General features: G+C 41.6%; 1 protein-coding gene across 1 annotated transcript; it reads left to right on the top strand.

The window, feature by feature from the left end:
• The first annotated feature begins 5,361 nt into the window (after positions 1-5,361).
• CARTPT (CART prepropeptide) lies at positions 5,362-7,256 on the top strand. The gene is made up of 3 exons (XM_032278817.1): positions 5,362-5,646; positions 6,073-6,156; positions 6,703-7,256. Exons 1-3 carry the CDS (start codon positions 5,488-5,490, stop codon positions 6,808-6,810), a joined length of 351 nt encoding a protein of 116 aa, XP_032134708.1. The 5' UTR covers positions 5,362-5,487; the 3' UTR covers positions 6,811-7,256.
• Positions 7,257-21,074: the final 13,818 nt, after the last annotated feature.

Raw genomic sequence — 21,074 nt, 5'->3', positions numbered from 1 at the left:
TTTGAGTCTCACAATAATTATGCTGAGTGAAAGAAGCCAAACAAAAAGAATGAGTATTGTATGACTTCAATTATATAAAATGCTAGAGAATGCAAACTAATCTGTGATGATGCGAAAGTGAGTCAGTGGTTGCCTGGGGACAGGATGGAGGAAGGATGGATTGCCAAGGGGCAGAAGGAAACTTCTGAAGGTGACTGAAATTTTTATCTTTATTGTAGTGATGGTTTCACTGTGTATATATGTGTCAGACAAAAACTAAGGTGACTGCAGTGATCTCTGCCTCTTTATTCACCCCTTTGTGTGATCCCCTTTCCTTGAGTATGGATGGGAACTGAATTGCTTCTAACCAATACAATATAGCAAAAGCAATTGACTGTTACTTCTGCAACTACATTACATTATGTAAAGCTCCATATTTTCTTTTTTATTTCACTTTAAGTGTAGAATGTGCAGGTTTGTTATATAGGTATACATGTGCCATGGTGGTTTTCTGCACCTATCAACCTGTCATCTACATTAGGTATTTCTCCTAATGTTAAACCTCCTTAGCCCCCTATCCCTCATCAGGCCCCTGTGTGTGATGTTCCCCTCCCCGTGTCCATGTGCTCTCATTGTTCAACTCCCACTTATGAGTGAGAACATGTGGTGTTTGGTTTTCTGTTCCTGTGTTAGTTTGCTGAGAATGATGGTTTCCAGCTTCATCCATGTTCCTGCAAAGGACATAAGCTAATCTTTTTTTAAGGCTGCATAGTATTCCAAGGTGTATATGTGCCACATTTTCTTTTTTTTTTTTTTTTTTTTTTTTTTTTTTTTTTTTTGAGACGGAGTTTCGCTCTTATTACCCAGGCTGGAGTGCAATGGCGCGATCTCGGCTCACCGCAACCTCCGCCTCCTGGGTTCAGGCAATTCTCCTGCCTCAGCCTCCTGAGCAGCTGGGATTACAGGCACACGCCACCATGCCCAGCTAATTTTTTGTATTTTTAGTAGAGACGGGGTTTCACCATGTTGACCAGGATGGTCTCGATCTCTTGACCTCGTGATCCACCCGCCTCGGCCTCCCAAAGTGCTGGGATTACAGGCTTGAGCCACCGCGCCCGGCCATGCCACATTTTCTTTATCCAGTCTATAATTGATGGGCATTTGGGGTGGTTCCAAGTCTTTGCTATTGTCAGCAGTGCCGCAGTAAACATACGTGTGCATGTGTCTTTATAATAGAATGATTTATAATCCTTTGGGTGTATACCCACTAACGGGATTGCTGGGTCAAATAATATTTCTATTTCTAGATCCTTGAGGAATTGCCACACTGTCTTTCATGTTGGTTGAACTAATTTACATGAAGCTCCATCTTAGCAGACTGCGCTTAGAGACTTACCTTTTGTCCTTAATGAAGTAGCCATGTTGAGGGAACCCAGATGGTAAAGAACAAAGGGTGGCCTCTAAAAACTGTGGGTTGCCTGTGGCCTGCAGCCAACAGCTAGCAAGAGGTGGGGGCCTTTAATCATACATCCACAAAGAAATAAATTCTGCTGATAGGAAGTATGAGTTTTTTAGATGTTCAAGATATGGTAAGGACATTTGAGGAATAGGAAAGGGCATAAACAAAGGCAGGGGCATGTGTAGTCATTAATGCTGTTTCACAATATTTGCATTCTAGGCACTTGGTAACACTGTAATTCTTAGTCCTTTTACTTTGGTGGAGCAGTGTGATTAGTTCAGGCGAATGAGTTGGAAGCCAAAGTGAAGTATCACTTATGAGCCAAAGCTTTCAGTTGTTCACTAAAGACTCTTTTTTTTTCTGCTTTGGAACAAAATTAACCACTTTAGAGATGGTGGATGATCTGTTCAGTCCGGGTCCCTGAGTGACTACGATGAACAGAACACTCCACCAATTCTTGGTGCTCATGGGACACTAGTGAGAAATACACTGTGTATTTTTTTCAAGTCAACAAGATTTGGAAGTTTTTTGTTATAACAGTGTAACCTAGTCCATTTTTCTAATTCAGTGCAAAATTAAGAAATAAGGATGATGTACCTACAAAGTAAAATATATCTGATGGGACAGGTTGGGAGTAGAGAAAAATGAGATTAGAAATATGGCCAGAACCATATTATAAGAAACTCCGACACCATGCTGAGAAGTTGACTTTAACCTATAGACAATCATTGAATGATTCAAAATTACTCTCTATTAAGTCATATGGTTAATCTCTTGGATATTCTAGTCAGCTGTTTTAGTGTTAGTTTTATGCTTTCTATAAGGTTAGGATATTTTGATCCAGAGCAGTTAGAGGAGAAGATGGGGTTGATGGTGGCATGGGAAGTGTGGGTTAGGCATGCCACTCCTGCTGCACTTCAGCAAGGTGTGCTGTGCTGGGATCCAGGGAAATGTTTCCTTGTCCTAGGAAACAGTCCATCTCTTGATCAGTGCTACCTCCCCATATCTGAAAAGTGGCCCTTCAAGCATGAGTAAGAAAAGGTTTTTAAAATGTTCTACTCAGATAGCTGTATGTTGTAAGTAGATTTTACTGGCAGTAGTGTCTTGGCTCTCTGCTTATGAGATTTCTCTGCTTGGGCTATCTCAAAGAGAAGGACTGGAGGCCTATTCTATCTCAGAAAAGATGGTTAAGAGATATTTGTCCACATTAAATATCCAAAGACACATCCTGGCCATTGCTTGTCTTTCATGAGGTGACCTGCCTCCCTTTTCTATATCTGAGGTGAGAAGTAGTAATTGAATTCCACCATGATTTTACTTGCTTGGGGCATCAAAGATGGGCTTTTCCCCCCTAATGGAGTCATTACAAAGTAGTAAGAATATACAAATTCTCCTAACAGGGCATAATATGAAGATGTTTCATGCCTTTTTATTTTTTTATTTTTAACTTACATAAGTTGTCTTTGGGAAGAAGATAGCCTAAAATTTACTATACCATGCTTCCTAAAGACAGTTTATAAAGTCATTCTGTTCAAGATGAAAAAAGCATGTGGTATGTAAGTGACAAAAATGCCCCTGGCTTGCTTCACAGGTTTGTCCAAGAGTCCTCTCCCTAAGCCCTTGACTAAATGTGGCACCCTCCTTATAAGAAAATGACAGCACCAACTAAAGTTCAGCAAGACTTAAACTTTGGGGTTATTTTTCCAATAGAAGTAGCACAAAGGGAAAGCTATTACTTGTGTCTAGGTAGAACAAAATTGGAGAGAAAGTACTGGATTGGCAATATCTACATCCTTCAGGAAGAATGGGCTAAAATCTTATTTGAGATTATTTTTCTTTTGAAACTTAGAATAGTTTAAAGATCACTGGAGATATTTTTGCAGTGAGTGCCAATATGTCTCTGTAAGGTTTTAGCAGTAAAATGTGCTGCCACTGAAGTTTTGTTGTGCAGGATCAAAAGGTATGTGTGGAAAGCAGGGCTGAGGAAGGTGTTAGATGCATTTTCAGGTTGGAGTTACCCCACAGCAAAATATTTTGATGCTGTTAATATGTGTGCCATTCATTAGAAGAGATATCACTCTTTGAATTGCTTCTCAGCGTGTATTTAAGTACCAATTAAATACTTGATAGCTGATGTAACCAGATACATATTGTGTATTAACTATCTTAATGACCCACATCATCTGCTAAGCAATAAATTTGTGGGAGAAAAAAATTGGTAGATGCTTGGGATTGAGTAGTCATAGACATTTACACTGAGACTTAAATGACAGAAGTAGTGAGCCATTTGGAAATATAGAAAGACCTTTGCAGTTGAAGTGAGTGCAAAGGCATTAAAGTAGAAATGAGATTGGTCTGCTAGAGGACCAGAAATAAAGCTATGTGAGGCTGGAGTGAAGGAGTCTGAGGCAAAGTGGTAGAGCGTGAGGTAGATAGGGATGCAGATCATAGAATGTTTTGCAAGTCAGGATGAGGAATTTAGATTCAGTGCTTAGAAAGATTAGGAGTCATTAGTGTATTTTAAGGGGGAAAAATACTCTGGCTGGTGGTGAATTATGAATTAGAGGAAGGCAAGAGAAGACAGAGTGGGGATTAAGCGGTAGACATTACGTTGACTGGGGCATCTGTCTAGGACTGGGTTGTAGTAATGGGGATGGAGAAGAGTGGATAAATTTAGGAGCAGTTGAGGGAAAGAGGGTGTGGTGAAGAAAGCCAGGTGAGCAAGCAGGTGGGATTGGTCTCTAGGTCTAAGTGGAAAGCATTTCTTCTCCACAAACTAGGATTGGTCTCTAGGTCTAAGTGGAAAGCATTTCTTCTCCACAAACTAGGATTGGTCTCTAGGTCTAAGTGGAAAGCATTTCTTCTCCTCCACAAACTGGGATAGGTCTCTAGGTCTAAGTGGAAAGTATTGCTTCTCCTACACAAACTTTCATGTGCATTTAGGCTGTAAGGACCTCAACCTTTACAAAAGCCACAGTGTTCTCACAAGTTGCTGGGGATCCAGGTCACCATTGACTTCTGATCTCTGGAGACATTTTCACAATCAGGGAGCTGCCTTTCTTTTCACTCTTTTACTCTGTTTCTAGACAGGCTTCTTGGATACCAGGGGTGGGTGCTGGGTAGGGGGTTTCTGGGGATGGTTAAATTTGCCTGAATAACCTCCAAGTTCAAAAAGGAGGGACAGGGAACCTTAGCTAAGAACCAGGAGTTTGACATACTTAATCTCTCATTTCATTCTACTGATGACTTTGTGAGGTACATCTTTTTAATCCTAGTTCTACAAAAGCGAAAGCTGAGCCTTGGAGAGGTTCTTCATTTTGCTCAAAGTCATACAACTTGTACGTGGTGTAGCCAGGACGGGAACCAGAGCCTGGTTCTCTACACTTCCCACACCACTGCTGAATCGGGGTTTTTCTGTTTTCCTTCTCTTCTTTTAACTATTATCACAGTTTCCATCAGAGAATCCATCTTGGGGAGGGCCACTATTTCTCTTTCTTTTGTGTACTATGTTTGCCTCCCCTATCCCACGGAGTAAGGTGCCCAGCACGCGTGGCTGTCTGGAGGCAACACCCCTTCCTCGCCGCCACACTTGGGGTTGGGGTACCATAAGGAAGGGCTGACGAGGTGGATGGTGCGGCTGCCACCGCTGCTAGGTGACGGGAAACAACTCTCCTGCCTCTGCATTGCCCCGAAGGCATTCTCCATTTCTTAGGCCCCTTCCGCTCCCCACCCCTCACTTCTTGCCCCTTGGCTTCAGCTCAGGCCCCTGGGGGAGCGTCCTTCGCATCGGGGCTGACAGCATTTGGGGGCGCGGGGTCCTGTTCTCTGCTCTGTAACCCATCTGTGCGCAGAGCCTCGTTACCAAGCGCCTGGAGCCCGGCGGGCATTGACGTCAAGCACCAGCGGAGCGCTGCCTACAGACGGTTGACCCGGGCCCTCCTCCACAACCCCTTCCTTCTTCGCCCCCTCCCTCTTTCCTGCACGGGGGCTCTGGCTCACAATAAAAGGCGGGAGCGCGGGGTGCCCCAGCAACGACGAGTTTCGGAACCATGGAGAGCTCCCGCGTGCGGCTGCTGCCCCTCCTGGGCGTCTCCCTGCTGCTGCTGCTACCGCTGCTGGGTACCCGTGCCCAGGAGGACGCCGAGCTCCAGCCCCGAGCCCTGGACATCTACTCTGCCGTGGAGGATGCCTCCCATGAGAAGGAGCTGGTCGGTATTCCCCTCGCTCCCGACCCCTTTGAGCTGCCGCACTCTCCTTTCCTTTGCACGCCTCCCTCCTCCTCCCACCCCCACTCCTATTCCCAGAGTCGGGGCGCGGGGAGCTGAGCGCAAAGCCCGGGCACCCATGGCGATCCGAAGACCGTCTCGAGCCCAAGGGCTCCTGGCAGTCTGTTGAGCGAATCCCTCATCCCGGCCCTTCTGAGCAACAGGAGCCTCAGAGGCTCGGAGACCCGCGGTCAGTACCTGGGACAGCGCCAGCTAAGTTTTCACCCCTCCACCATTCCCTTGTCCGCTGAGTCCCACCGCAGAGTGCGTGTGGGTCCCGGGCTCCTTATAACTAGGGCTGGAAGTGAGCACCTGGGCTGGGTTCGCAGCCAAGGCGGCAACTTTGGGCTCCGGGGCGGTGTGTTGCAGATCGAAGCGCTGCAGGAAGTCTTGAAGAAGCTCAAGAGTAAACGTATTCCCGTCTATGAGAAGAAGTATGGCCAAGTCCCCATGGTAAGGTTTGTGGTCACTCCTTTTCTGTGTTTTTTCGAGAGAAAGTACACTTCCTTGATTCGTACTCACAATCTTCTCTCTACGATGTGAATACATAACTTAGGCAACGGGTTTGCAGGATTCTGTGGGCTCTTTCTTTCTTCCTGGGTGAGGAAATGGGAAAGCAGGAACAGGGCTTGTAAGAAAATGTAGGTCTATTGTTTGTTTCTCAGAAAAAAGGTCTGATCGATTTTTTTACCCTTTGAATGGGCAAGAAAAGGAGCCAGGAAATGTGATGTTCCCCCTCCCCCGCTCCCAACCCTTGCCGCGTAAAGGTGGAAGAATCTAGGATAAAATAATGTAAGTTTCTTTTAAAAAAATGTAGTCTCACTGAAGTCATAAGCACACGATTCCCTGTTTCAGACCTGACTGTACCTAGACCTCCTGTGTTGGTGATGGAGTCCGAGTGGCCCTTTCGAGAGACAGAAATTGCGTTGACTGTAAGACTTGCCTGTTGGGAGTCTGGGTTTGTTCATATTCGATGACCACACACTGTGTTGTTTGCAGTGCGACGCCGGTGAGCAGTGTGCAGTGAGGAAAGGGGCAAGGATCGGAAAGCTATGTGACTGTCCCCGAGGGACCTCCTGCAATTCCTTCCTCCTGAAGTGCTTATGAAGGGGCATCCATCCTCCTCCATACATCCCCATCCCTCTACTTTCCCCAGGCGACCACATCTTCATCGCTGGAGTTTGGCTTTAGTAACAGATAAAGTTTTCATTTTCCTCTGAAGGGAAGTGGCTCTTTACCTGCTGTTTCAAAAATAAAAGAACACATTAGATATTACTGTGTGAAGGATAATGCCTTGTATGGTGTTAATATGTGTGTGAAGTATTCTTATTTTATTTGTCTGACAAACTCTTGTGTACCTTTGTGTAAAGAAGAGAAGATTTGCTTTGAAAATTGTATTTTTGTATGTGGCATGACAGAATGAAAATTAGATCTAGCTAATGTTGGTAGATGATATTACAATCTGAAAAACAAATCACCCTAAGTAACACAAATTGAAATTGAAGCATGTACAAATTATACATAATAAAGTGTTTTTAATAATTGTCCATAGTGCATTGTTGTATCCATGTAAGTAATTTAAGTGGGAATGGTGAGATTAATCATGCTGTTGTTTTCAATGAGAAATATTTTTAAAACAGCAGTCTATAGGGAGAGTGGCACCTTAGCTTCAAGGATTTTTGATCGTTAGGAGTTTGCTAAGCCAGTTTTGGTATACTCTATTTTTCTTTGATTGCAGCGATGTGGGCTGTGTGTGTGTATGTGTGCGTGTGTGTGTGTGTGTGTGTGTGTGTGTGTGTGTGTGTGTGAGAGAGAGAGAGAGAGAGAGAGAGAGAGAGATAGAGATAGAGATGAAATGATTGGAATTGAGGTGATATGGTTTTGTTTATTCACATCTTTAGCTAGGCCCTTTACTTTAAACAGTGAGATCAATAAGATATAAACTGTTTCATGTTTCCATCACATTAAAAGCAATTTGAAAAATCAGAACTTTTGACAACTCCATTATTAGAAAACGTGCATTGATTTAAAAATATGGACTGTTTAGGGGCTCTTATTTGTCTAAAGGCTCTAAGGTTATGAGACCCATTCATTCCCATGAGTAAATTCACACTCTTGTAAAAATTCTCTGTTCCAGGAAAAGCAGACATTTCAGAAAATAATTTTGAGGGGAGCAAATAAAAATTGGGGGAGGTGAGAATTCAACTCAAGAAATCAAAACATTAAATCTAAAGTTAGGTAGCCTTTAAATGTTTTTGAGAGCTTATCTGAGGTCACCTTTCCAAGAGTTTAAACCAGACTAAGCAACATCTAAGTAGCAGCATCATGAGAGAAACAAATGTTAACAGCTTCCTAATCCAAACTCAAGAAGCACTTGCACAATAGCAGAATTTAAAAATAAAGCCCATCCCCGGATTCATAGGGAGTTTTCTGATAGAAAATATTCTTATACACAGTTACCATTTGCAGTGTTTTTATTACTATTAGCATGCCTAATCTTGCGAGATAGATATAGTTACTATTTTTCAGAGTAGAAAACTGAGGGCAAGAGACATCATATAATTTGCTCACCTAATACAATCCTAAATAATAATTTTAGCTTAAATCCCTTTGACTCCAAAGATTTGTCCTTTTTCTCCATGTCACTTCAAGCAATCAACAGACTGGGCTTCCAATTCCCCAGAAAGCACATCTGTCTTTAATAAAAATTGCTCACTGGGGCCCAAGGTAAATTTTTTTGGGGCTGCACTTCCATTTGAATTCTCCTATACAAGCCTACATATGATTGGAATGTGGTAGTTTTTTGTTTTGTTTTGTTTTTTGAGACAGGGTCTCACTTTGTCACCCAGGCTGAAGTGCAGTGGCATGATTACGGCTCGCTGCAGCTTCGATCTCCCAGGCTCAAGTGATCGTCCCATCTCAGCCTTCTAATTAGCTGGGACTGCAAGCATGCACTGCCACACCTGGCTAACTTTTGTATTTCTAGTAGAGATGGAGCTTGTCATGTTGCCCAGGCTGATTTCAAACTCCTGGGCTCAAGTGATCTGCCCTCCTTGGCCTCTGAAAGTGCTGGGAATATAAATGTGACCTACCATGCCCAGGCAGAATGTGGTATGTTTTAATCTTTAATAACTGCAAGTAGTTATTTAATAGTTTCACAGTCTGCTACTTTTCCAGAAATCATTTCAGTTAGAATATTCTTGAACCCCTTAACTATTCTTATCTGTATCATTCCTAAATAAATCAGAACAGGAAATTGCTTTAGTCATTGACCAGTGAACAGGCAAGACACTCAGGACTAACACACAGAACTGCTTTCTCTCATTATTATTATTATTATCATTATTAGAGACAGGGTCTCACTCTGTTGCCTAGGCTGGAGTGCAGTGGTGCAATCCTAGCTGCATACTCAAATTCCTGGCCATAAGGAAGCCCCCCACCTCAGCTCCCAAGTAGCTAGTGTGCACACCACCACACTTGGCTGATTTTTTAAAATTATTTTTTTGTAGAGATAGGGTCTTGCTTTATTGCCCAGGTTAAACCTTGACCTCCTAGGCTCAAGCAATCCTTTTGCCACTGCCTTCCAAAACACGGTTATAGGTGTGAGCCACCATACCTGGCCAGAACTGCTTTCCCTTTTAGCCTGGTGTGTTTTCCCAAAAGCAAGAGATGCTGGAGGAATTTGGAGTTGAAAGAAAGGAATATGAACTTGTCTCTAAACCTTTTTAGCTTGTTCCTCTCACGCCTACCTCTACTCTGTCATCTCTCCTTTCTTGTTTTGTAAGACTAAGGGATATGGACAAGTGGCTTTGAGAAATTGGTAATGGGGAATCTGTGGGCTCTGTATGAAGAGCTTTTCCCAAAAATTTTGTTTGGGAGCCCAGATTTTAAGTTAATGGTGCTAACATGTTCTGCACTAATAATAGCAGCACTTAATCTTCAATGGCTTGTTAAAAGTAACTTTGCCTTCCTATTTGATCAATATTAGAGTGATCGATCTCGGTGAGTGTTGAGGTAGAAGATCAGGGCTAGAGTCCAAGGTTCTGTCCTGTCATATAGCCATAGCTGCTGACTCCATGGGGTGAGCAGCTCATGTATCCCATAACCAGGGCCAGGTTATGAGAAAGGGCCAGGTTCCTTTCTCAGTGGTTAATGTCTAATCCCTCTATATCCTGGACATTGCTCAGCATGCAAGAGGCAGTGGAAAACCACACACCTGCTCCTGCACTTGTCCCCATCATGAGTCCCTCTGCCCCCTTAAGTGATGTTGTAGATGGGCTATATGTGCTGCCTGGTCATTCACCTTGTCTGCTTGATAGTGGTACAGCTTACTGGTAGATTTTATAATGACTTTATAATGCATGTAATAAACTCTAATTAGTTATGACAAATTTTGTAACATATTCTTGGCTTTGATTTGTTTGTATATATACCAGAACTTTTAAATCTGTGCTCTTAAGAAATATTGATTTGTAATTTTCTTTTCTTACACTGTCATCATTGCTTAGTTTTGGTATTAGACTGTAACAGCATCAAAAAATGAGTTAGGAAGTCTGTTTTCTCCTTCCCTTTCCTTGTCTTTTGAAACAGTTTGTAAAGAGAGATTATCTGCAACTATTTGGTTAAATTCTTTTGTGGGTGGAAGACTTTGATTACTGACTCAATTTCTTTAATGATTTTTAAATGACCTTAGAACTATGACTGGGAACAGATGAGACATGAGAGATTTGCACACTTCAGTTGGACTTAAATAAATCTAGTTAGGAAGGATGTTAAAAGATCTGAGACTAGAATAAGGAAGAATTAAGTTTTTGAATTTATAAATTGAAGAATAACTTTAAAATCCAAGATAGCACTTGATTAATCTTTGCTGTCCATAAAAACTACTCTCAGAGATACAAAACCAACCAAACAAACCACTCACATAGATAACTACTGTTTTCTGTGTTCCTGAGCCCATCCTAAAGATTCTGTATTTTTCTTGAAAATTGTTTTTTTATCTAAGTTATGAAATTAATTGGCATTGGATTCAAATCTATTCTGTAAGTATCATTTTTGTCCCACTTTCATTTCTAACATTGCTTAAATACTCTTTTTTGGAGGATTTGTATGTTTATTGGTCATTTTTTGGTGTTATTAATCCTCTATAGTTGCTTTGTTTTCTAACTTATTGATTTCTGGTATTATCTTTGTTTCTTTTTTTCTATTTTCTTTGGCTTTACTTCCTGAAAATTAATTTATTCCCAATATTCTAGAGTCTTAATATATATTTTTAAAGTTGTAAATTTGCTTTGAAGTAGCAATTCTTTAGTGTAGTGGTGTGATTATAGCTTACTGCAGCCTCAAACTCCTAGATTCAAGTGATCCTCCTGCCTTAGCCTCCAGATTAGCTAGAACTACAGGTGCACATCACCATACCAGGCTAATTTTTAATTTTTTGGTAGAGATTGAGTCTCGCTATGTTGCCCAGGCTGGTTTTGAACTCATGGCCTCAAGCAATCCTCCTGGCTTGGCCTCCCAAAGTTCTGGGATTAGTGGTGTGAGACACTGCACCTGGCCTTGAAGTATCACTGTTGATGTGTATTAGGATAAGTAATACTAGCCATTGTAACAAATTACTCCAATATCAGACCCAAATCCGATCCTGACACTGGGTTGTGGGGCCTCCTCATGTGAATCTCCTCCAACAACGACTGAGAGCCTCTAGATTTCTTCTTTTTGGATGCATATATATAATATGTATATATATGTGTATATATATGTATATTTAATTTAATTTAATTTTTTTGAGACAGAGTCTCATTCTGTTGCCCAGGCTGGAGTGCAGTGGCATGATCTTGGCTCATTGCAACCTCCGCCTACCAGATTCAAGTGATTCTCCTGCCTCAGCTTCCCTAGTAGCTGGGATTACAGGTGCCTGCCACCACATTTGGCTAATTTTTGTATTTTTAGTAGAGACAGTGTTTCACCGTGTTGGCCAGGTGTGTCTTGAACTCCTGACCTCAGGTGATCTGCCTGCTTTGGCCTCCCAAAGTGCTCTGATTACAGGTGTGAGCCACCGCACCTGGCCTGGGATACTTTTATGTTAAAAAGGCTGGCTATTCCTTCTCCCAACTCATGGCATCTTTATTTGGATGTGAAGTAGGAGTCTTTAAGTTGAGAATTCCTTCTGCTTTCTAGTCTCTTTTAAAATAATCTGATATTTCAGATCCAGATTTTTAATATTTAAATTTTTATATACTTCACTTTAGGAGTGATTTGTTAATATTTGCATTAAGCTTCACAATCACATAGCAACAATTTTCTTGACCTAGTTCTGTTTTATTTTTCATCATTGATTCTTTTATAAAATCATCTCAGTTCTTGAGTTTTTAATTTCAATTAATTGGAATCTTTCTTCAGGTAGCTTTCTGAGGATGGGTACTTGGGTATTATGTTTCTGAATTCTTGAAATTGGGTTTTCTTTGCTCTTGCAAGGAACTTTTTTTTTTTTTTTTAACAGAGATATCAAAACGTCTTCCCATGTTATTAGTCCATTGTTTTCTGGCATTGGGGTGAGGGAAATCTTTCACTGTAGTTGCCTTTTTTCCCGGGTATCTTGTCTCTGTCAGTCTCTGAGTAGGTTTATTATTTATTTATTTATTTTTGCTGTATTTGAACTTCATAAATGCCACTCAGGGTATCTTGGTATAGGTCTGTCTCTGTACCTTGTCTGAGTCTTGTTGGGCCCTTTCAATGGAAATATTCAAGATTTGCTTTGGATAAGTGTAAGGTATTTCTCTCATTTCTTTGCTTATTGTTTCTCTGCTGTGTGCTCAGTTTCCTTCTGGGATTCCTTTTATATAAGTATAAGATCTCTCATATCCATGTTCATGTAAATTATTATCTTTTCTTTTCTCCTTTTCATCTTGGTCTTTGTCCTCTTAGTCCTGGGGGAAAAATTCTTAAGACCGTATGGTTTTGTTCAGTAAATAATGTCCTATCTACTAGATAAATTTCTACAATCGTTTCCCCAGACTCCCTTTTCTCATAGATCTGGTGTAAAAAGCAAATACTCCTGAAAGACCAGACCACTCACTTACTCAGACTTCACTGAGGGTAGGTTTTCCACAGCTTCTTTTTTGGTGACTGCAGAGAAGCTGAGCTCTCAGGGCTCTGTAGGGAGGCATTGGGACCAGCTTTATCACATTTCGTTGATATTCTCCTGGCTGGAGATCTCAAAGGCTAGCATAGGCCCTCAAAGGGAGTGAGGGTACCATGAGCTCTGAAATGGCACATGGGAATGGTACCTCTTGTTCCTTACATCACGTTATGATTATAAGAGCAGTGGATTTTTTTTTTTAACATAGGCAATAATAAAATACTGTGTTCTGGGTTAAGGAAGGGTTGAAGGAGAGAAGACATCAGAGAAGGAATTTGGGGGAAAACGTAAATATCTAATGAGCATTTATTCAGCGATTTGCTGTGTGCTGTATATTGGAAACCTCTCTTTCTGTTATCCAGTGAGTTTTTCAGTAAATTCTTTGTTACTTCAAGTAACAATTAATGAGATTTTACTGAAAAAAAAAATGCTAGACCAGGTTCAGTGGCTCATGCCTGTAATTCCAACACTTTGGGAGGCCGAGGTAAGCAGATTGCCTGAGCCCAGGAGTTTGAGCCCAGCCCAGGCAAAATGGTGAAACTCCATCTCTACAAAAAACACAAAATTTAGTGAGGTGTGATGTCATGTGCCTGTAGTCCCAGCTATTCAGGCGGCTGATTGAGAGGATCACCTGAGCCTGAGGAGCTTGAGACTGCAGTGAGTTGAGGTTGTGCCACTGCATTCTAGCCTGGGTGACAGAGTTATACTTTGTATAAAAAAAAAAAAAAAAAAGGAAGAAAGAAAGAAAAAAGAAAAGAAAAAAGTTGCCTATCAAATTTATTTCCTTTGACCAATATCCAGTATAGCAAGATAGATATATTCATTCATTCATTCATTCACCCCTTTATTCATAATTCCACAAACATTTTAAAGCACCTTTTCTGCGTCAGGCACTGGCAGGTTCCAGGGATACAGCAGAGAAGAAAACAGTAAAGACTTCCACCCTCAAGGAGCTTATAATTTTATGTAACAAGAAGCCTCTGTTTAGATGGGACCCATAAAGGTGAACCTATGAAGGGAGAAAGATTCTTACTGTGGCATTGAATTCCTCTTCCCTGGGAATTTGTCCTGGTCCTCACTTCTCTGGCCAGTTCCCACACGATACTCCTCACTTTCACTTTCACTGGTTGTCTGGATCCCTTCGGCTTGTGTATCTCAGCTCCTGACACTGGTTTCCATCCATTTGGTTCTGATAACCCATTTTGGATACACCCTCCAGCTACTCTTCAGTGTTGACCTAGGGCAATTCTCAACTTTGTCCCCTGGTTTCCAATTGCTGTGGTTGCTGTAAGAGACCAGCCCCTATCCTTAGCTTTCCAAGAGGTCCCTGGAACCAGTCCTAATTCCCACATAGCCATTCTGTAGGGAGAATCTGATAGTATCCACCATCTGCAAGGGGGACCTGCTCCCAGTTTTAATACATGAATACTTCTGCATGAAAACCCAGCCAATTTGGATGAGAACAGCCAAACCTATGTGTGCAGGCTCCAGAAGGCAGAGCTACACACACATGGCCTTGCTTCTTTGCCCACTGTCCCCGTTTCCCCAGAGCACTTCTATGTTGTCACCAAGGACAACTGCACCCAGGGCTGTCTGCTCTCTGGATGATTGAAATCATTAATAATTTACCCAACTGTGGCTGCTGCCTTTCATTAATTATCACTATGCTAATGATGTCCCTCAGGAAAAGGGAAAAAATAATAATTCTCCCTCCAATGTAGGTTGTGTAGAGATAGACCATATTTCATAAATAAATCAGGGGTGGATGTTTTGCCTTGAATTCCTTTGAACTCTTCCCTCACAGAGACAGAGGAGGTGGAAGTGGGCGTAATAGGATCAAATGAAGCAGGTGTTTAGCCTGTCTTTCTTTCAGTGAGGAGGTGGGGTCATCTTTACTGACATGTCTTTCTCAGTAAAGGCAGAGACTTTCTTAAAATGTAGCAAAAGAACTGGATACAGCCCTGAAAAACAAAATTGTCTAGTGAAGCCATGGATGCATACAGCCACTGATACCCTGTTTCAATCACTACATTTGAGATTTAAGAAGACATTTTCCCCCATTTACTCCGACCTTGTAGACTCAAGGAGAAGTAAATGAGTTAACACATATGAACAGTACCTGAACACTATACGAACTCAATAAGAGTTAGCTTATGGAATAAAGCAAAGAATCAAGCAAAGTTCTGCAGCGTTTTCCGGGCTCTGAGTTTGCGAGTGACTTCTATAGGATTTGTTTCATGACATGTTTCTTGTAGACATGGTGGGACACAATGGTTGGGTTTCCCTATTGAATCTGAGCAACAGTTGGTCACTCCTGTCCTCTTAGCATGACAAAACAGATAGGCACAGAGTAGACTTTCAGATGGGATGTCTAGATCAAGACAGATAGGGAGCTTGAAGCTAAATCATCTAAAAGTTTTAGTAGCCCTTTGGATCTAGTGGGTAGTTAATTATTGTAGAATCCTAAACTTGTTCTGGAATTCTGGAAATTTTATTGAGTAGTTGAGAGGAGACCATACAATCATCCAATAACTCTTTGAAAAGAAGCATGTCACTCAATTTATGGGGAAAATTTTTCTGCTTTAGTTTTTTGTTCCTAACTTTATTGCTATTTTTCACAAAAATTGAATAAAAGAGAAAATAAGAAGAAAATCATCACTCCTGTTCATTTTTCAAGCCGTTGGTTTTTTTTTTCCTTCCTGAATCTTCCCTACGAGGCTGAATCTTGTATTATCTGTGAGTATTCTTTTTTTGCCCCAAAATTATAGGCCAGGTGTGGTGGCTTATACCTGTAATCCCAGTACTTTGGGAGACTGAAATGTGTGGATCACTTGAACCCAGGAGTTCGAGACCAGTCTAGGCAACATGGCAAACCCTGTCTCTACAAAAAATACACAAAATTAGCTGAGTGTGGTGGCATGCACCTGTAGTTCCAGCTACCTGGGAGGCTGAGGTGGGAGGATTACCTGAAACTTGGACGTGAAGGCTGCAGTGAGCTGAGATTGCGCCACTGCACTCCAGCCTGGGTGACAGAGTGAGACCCCGTCTCAAAAAAATTATAGTAAAATATACAAAACATAATGTTTTCATTTTAATAGTTCATAATTGTACAATTCATTGGCATTAAATACATTCACGATGTTATGTAAGCAACACCATTATCTATACTCAAAACTTTTCCACCACCCCCAATAAAAACTGTACTCATTAGCAATAATGCTCTCCCTAGCTCCTAGAAACTTCTGTTTTACTTTCTGTTTCTATAGATATGCCTATTGTAGGTAACTCACGTAAGTGGAATCATACAGTATTTATCCTCCTGTGTTTGGCTTATTTCACTAAACATGTTTTAAAGGTCCATCCATTTTGTAGGATATATTAAGATCTCATTTCTTTTTATGGAAGAAAAATATTCCCATATATATATGTACCACATTTTCATTATCCATTTATCTGTTTACAGGCACTTGGGTTGTTTCCACCTCTTGGCTGTTGTGAATATGCTGCTGAGAATATTGTAATACAAATATCTGTTGGAATTCCCCCACGTGTGTTCTTGCTGGAGCTGGCCTCTTTGGAATTCTTCCCTTCCTCAGTGCGATGAGATGGGTTGGGAGCTTGTGTCCTCTGGAAGCCTTCTTCTTCCTCATGGCCCTTGGAGGACTTTAGGCTAGGCAACTTTAGGCTGATACTGAAGACCTTAGGAGAAAAGATTCCCCTTTTCTTTATTACATTTCCCCACAGGCTTATCTTTCCTTTTCTCACCACTGGTGAGATTGCAAGGAACTAAGAGAGAGTGTGAGCCTAGGGGCAGTGGAACAAGGAGGTTGCTCAAATGGTTTTTGATTTAGGCTACTCAAGTCAAACTAGACCAGCCAAGGCGTGACCTTCTGAAATATGATTCAGTCTACCCCTCCTGGCTTCTGCAGAGAAGGTTGAGGGCAAGGCCATACTTGGTGATACTGCTCTGACTTTGTCATCTCTGTTCATTTCTCTCATAGGAACCTGGCTGGGGCTCCTTAAGCCTTGGCAGGCAGGTGCTAGAGAGTTTAGGGATCTCACTCACTTTTTTCTATTTCTTTCTTTATTAGTCACTTGACTAACATCTGGTGTATTCTGCAGAGTGACCTGAGTATATCCTCAAGGAAAAGCCCTACACAAAGAGTGGGGCTCCTGTACTGGAAGAAACCTTGCAGGGACACTTCAAACCACGCCTGCAGCTGGACGCCGTTGGGCAGAGCCCACTACGGAGCTGGGCTGGTCATATTTGAATTTTGAGAGGCGAGGAAGCAGTTTCTGGGTGAGGGCAGGTTTCTTACTGATCTCAGACTGCTAGTGAAGTTGTGTCTCTTTGTAGGTGAAGGCTTAGGTAGAGACGAAAACTCTCTTGTACTAGGTAGAATCTGGAATCTGGTTTTTATGAAGCCAGAGATCCATTCTGGGGCCAGAGTAGGCTTATCTGGAACTGCAACCTGCGGGGCAGTCTTACTTTCTTTGGCAAGGCCATTGCAATTGGTAGAGGGTTCTGTGGCTGCCTCTAGTTAGTGGACTCCAGTGCTGCTGCTCATTTCTAGAACTGCAACGGGCTCCCCTCAAACTAGACTGAGCTTCTTGGTTTAGTGTCAGCTGTTTGACTGATGATTATATTTTTCTTTGCCCTGTTTCTCAACCTGTTTTCCACAACCTTCTTTCTGGTCTGTCACTCTAGATAAAACAGATGTTTCTGCAAAAGAGAGATGCATCACAAAGGGAATATGTATGTTCATAGTGTCACAAAGAGATAAGACTTGGAAAAGACTGATAAGGCCAAATACAGCAGTTCACACCTATAATACCAGCATTTTGGAAGACCAAGGTGGGAGGATCACTGGAGGCCAGGAGTTTGAGACCAGCCTGGGCAACATAGCAGGACCCCATCTTTAGAAAAAAGCAACAAATTAGCCAGGCATGATGGTGCACACCTGCAGTCCCAGCTGCTCAAGAGGCTGAGATGGGAGGATCACTTGAGCCCAGGAATTCAAGGTTACAGAGAGTTATGATCATGCCAAATACTTCAGCCTGGGCAACAGAGCAAGATCTTGTCTAAAGAAACAAACAAAATCACTAAAACCAAAAAAGACAGATAGCACAAAATTTGGACCCTGACAGCCTGGGTTTGAGTACTGGCTCCTTTACTATTTAGATAGACAATCTTGGGCCAGTTATTTAACCCCTCTGAACCTCATTTTCCTCATCTATAAAATGGGTAGATGAATAATAACAACCTTTAGGATTCTTGGGAAAATAAAATATGAATGCATGTTAAGTGCTTACAACAGTGCCTATTTAAGTATTTGCTTTTACGTTTTAGTGGTGGTTTACCACTCTTTCCCTCAATAACTTCCCAGGGATAAGAACAATGTCTGTTTTGCTTACCATTAGATCCCCAGAGATAAGTACAATGTCTGAAACAAAATAGAAGTACAATAAATATTTGTGGTATGAGAGGACACTTTTTAATGGTTCAAGGCTCTTTAAAGTCCGAGGAACGAAATAGCTGAGGAAGTGTAGGGTTTTGGAGTTAAGCATATGGCCAAGGTTATGCCGTGTTTCTGACTTCCTGAGAGGCAGGCTTGTCATGTACCAACAGCTGCAGCAAGACCTTGTGTTCTGCTCTTTATGGAGAAACAGAGAAACAGAAAAACCACAGGAAATGGAATTGTGAGGGATGATTGTTATGAGGGGCTGTGTGCATGGTTCACAGGAGAATGGGAATTATGATTCCACGTGGAGTCTTAATAATTCAGAAAATCAAGGTTAAAGGGGAAAAAATGAAAATGACACTGGAGATTTTAAATAAATGCGATGGGCATAAAGGAGAGAAGGGGCCTTCAGGACTGGAGGCATTACCAGTATACTCTTTTTTTTTTTTTTTGACAGGGTTTCACTTAGTTGCCCAGGCTGGAGTATATTGGCATGATCACAGTTCACTGCAGCATCAACTTCCAGGGCTCAAGCAATCTTTCTACCTCAGCCTTCCAAGTAGCTGGGACCACTGGTGTGCATCACTACACCCAGCTAATTTATTTGTTTTTTGTAGATATAGGGTCTCACTATATTGTCCAGGCTGGTCTCGAACTCCTGGGCTCAAGTGATCCTCCCACCTTGGTCTCCCCAAATGCTGAGATTATAGGTGTGAGCCACTGCACCCTGCTGTACATTTCCATTGGGCTGATTGGGATGCCTCCACAGAGGAGCAGGTCTCTCCATCCCCAGGACATAGGAATCTTAGTGTCACAAACTTTTGTCAGCTATGTCTCCCAAGGGATCTCTTTGATTGTACCCACTAGACTCCAGACAACAGACATGAATTAAGTGATATCCTAGTGATGATAAAAAATAATCACTTCTGATTTCCTACTCACCCCAGCCCTCACTTTATTTTTCTATGATCTTCCCCTAGATAATACTAAATTTGTATTCTGGCCCATAATAACAGCAATGTGAGTCTTTTCTGTAGACAGCAGCATTAAATGGATGCTGGAAACATCATACTGGAAAATAGGTCTTTAGGCTTGAAGCTCAGTAGTGATTGAGTTGATTCATGAATTACCTTCTTTGACAAATCTTGTAAGTCAGGCTCAATCTGGTCGTTCTTGGAAACTCTGGAAAAATTAGATGTAAGAGAGGCTTAGGTTTGAAGCAACCCAGTTTCGGCAGAGCAAAGTGAGCTACGTTTCGGAAGACATCCCAGGTCGTGTTTGCTACAGAAAGAACCAAGCTCCTGATGGCCATTTGGGCAGTGATTAGGCTGAATTAGAAGAAAGTGGGTGAGGAGAGAGATTTTTCTTAGCAGTTTAATTTGCACCATAGTTCATTTATATTGAGATTGGGTAATTTATAAACATTAGAAATTTATGTCTCACAGTCATGGAAGCTGGGAAGTCCAAGGTCAAGGCACCAGCAAGTTTGGTGTCTGGTGAGAACCTGGTCTCTGCTTCCAAAATGGTGCCTGGTTACTGTGTCTTTTGGAGGAGATGATTTGTGTGTCCTCATGTGGTGGAAGTGTGGAAACAAAAAAGGGCATAGCTAGTGCCCTCCAGCCCTTTTACAAGGCTGCTAATCCCATCATGAGGGCCAAGCTCTTGTGACAATCATCTCCTAAAAGTCCCACCTCAGTACTATCACATTGGTGATTAAGTTTCAGCATATGAATTTTGGGGGACACATTCAGACCATAGCATCATGCAATTCACACATTTAAAGTGAGAAATGGTTCTTAGTATATTCACAGACCTGTGTAACTATCACTATGATCGAATATTGTTACCCCCCAAATAAATATTTTTAAATCCCTAAAAGAAACCAGATATATTACTTAGTATTTATAAGTTCTGGGGATTGGGAAATCATTGTGGGAGGTATTGTTCTACCTACTGTAGTCTATAATATATCTTGAGTTAAATTTTATATAAAGTATGGGGTAGAGGTCCGATTTTCTTCTTTTACAAATGGATATCTAAGTTGCCCCAGCACCATGACTATTGTTTATCCATGGAATTGTCTTGGTACCCTTGTTGAAAATCAATTGACTAAAAATGCAAATCTTTTCTTTCTTTCTTTCTTTCTTTCTTTTTCTTTCTCTCTCTCTCTTTCTTTCTTTCTTTCTTTCTTTTCTTTCTTTCTTTCTTTCTTTTTCTTTCCTTTCTTTCTCTCATTCTCTTTCCCTCCCTCCCTCCCATCCTCTCTCCCTTCCTACCTTCTTTCTTTCCTTCCTTCCTTGCTGTTTAATTTTTTTTTTTTAAAGACAGCTTCTTCCTCTGCCACCCAGGCTGCAGTACAGTGATATGATCTCGGCTCACTGCAACCTCCATCTCCTGGCCTGAAGTGATCCTCCCACCTCAGCCTCCAGAGTAGCTGGTATACTGGTACTGCAGGCGCACACCACCATGTCTAGCTAGTGTTTGTGTTTTTTGTAGGAATGAGGTTTTACCATATTGCCTAGGCTGGTGTCGAACTCCTGGGCTCAATCAAGCTCGCCTTCTCTTCCCAAAGTGTTGGGATTATAGGCATGAGCCACTGGGCCTGGCCAGTGTGTATTTATTTCTAAACTCTCAATTCTATTCAATTGATCTATATGCCAGTGTCACACCGTCTTCATTACTGTAGCTTTGTAGGACATTTTGAAATAAAAAAGTGTGAGACTCCAACTATGTTCTTCTTTTTCAAAAAAAATTTTTTTTTTCCTTTA

Source organism: Sapajus apella, unplaced genomic scaffold (assembly GCF_009761245.1).
Source record: "Sapajus apella isolate SASKATOON/1434 unplaced genomic scaffold, GSC_monkey_1.0 scaffold1, whole genome shotgun sequence".
In the NCBI taxonomy this organism is placed as follows: Eukaryota; Metazoa; Chordata; class Mammalia; order Primates; family Cebidae; genus Sapajus; species Sapajus apella.
Note: the sequence above shows the minus strand (reverse complement) of the source record. Positions and strands in the feature narration are given on the sequence as shown.

Bases quoted from the DNA above. Each gene is read 5' to 3' on its own strand.
- CARTPT (XM_032278817.1), top strand. From the start codon at position 5,488: ATGGAGAGCTCCCGCGTGCGGCTGCTGCCCCTCCTGGGCGTCTCCCTG. The intron at 5,647-6,072 runs GTCGGTATTCCC...GGTGTGTTGCAG, and splicing joins CCTCCCATGAGAAGGAGCTG to ATCGAAGCGCTGCAGGAAGT. The intron at 6,157-6,702 runs GTAAGGTTTGTG...TGTTGTTTGCAG, and splicing joins AGTATGGCCAAGTCCCCATG to TGCGACGCCGGTGAGCAGTG.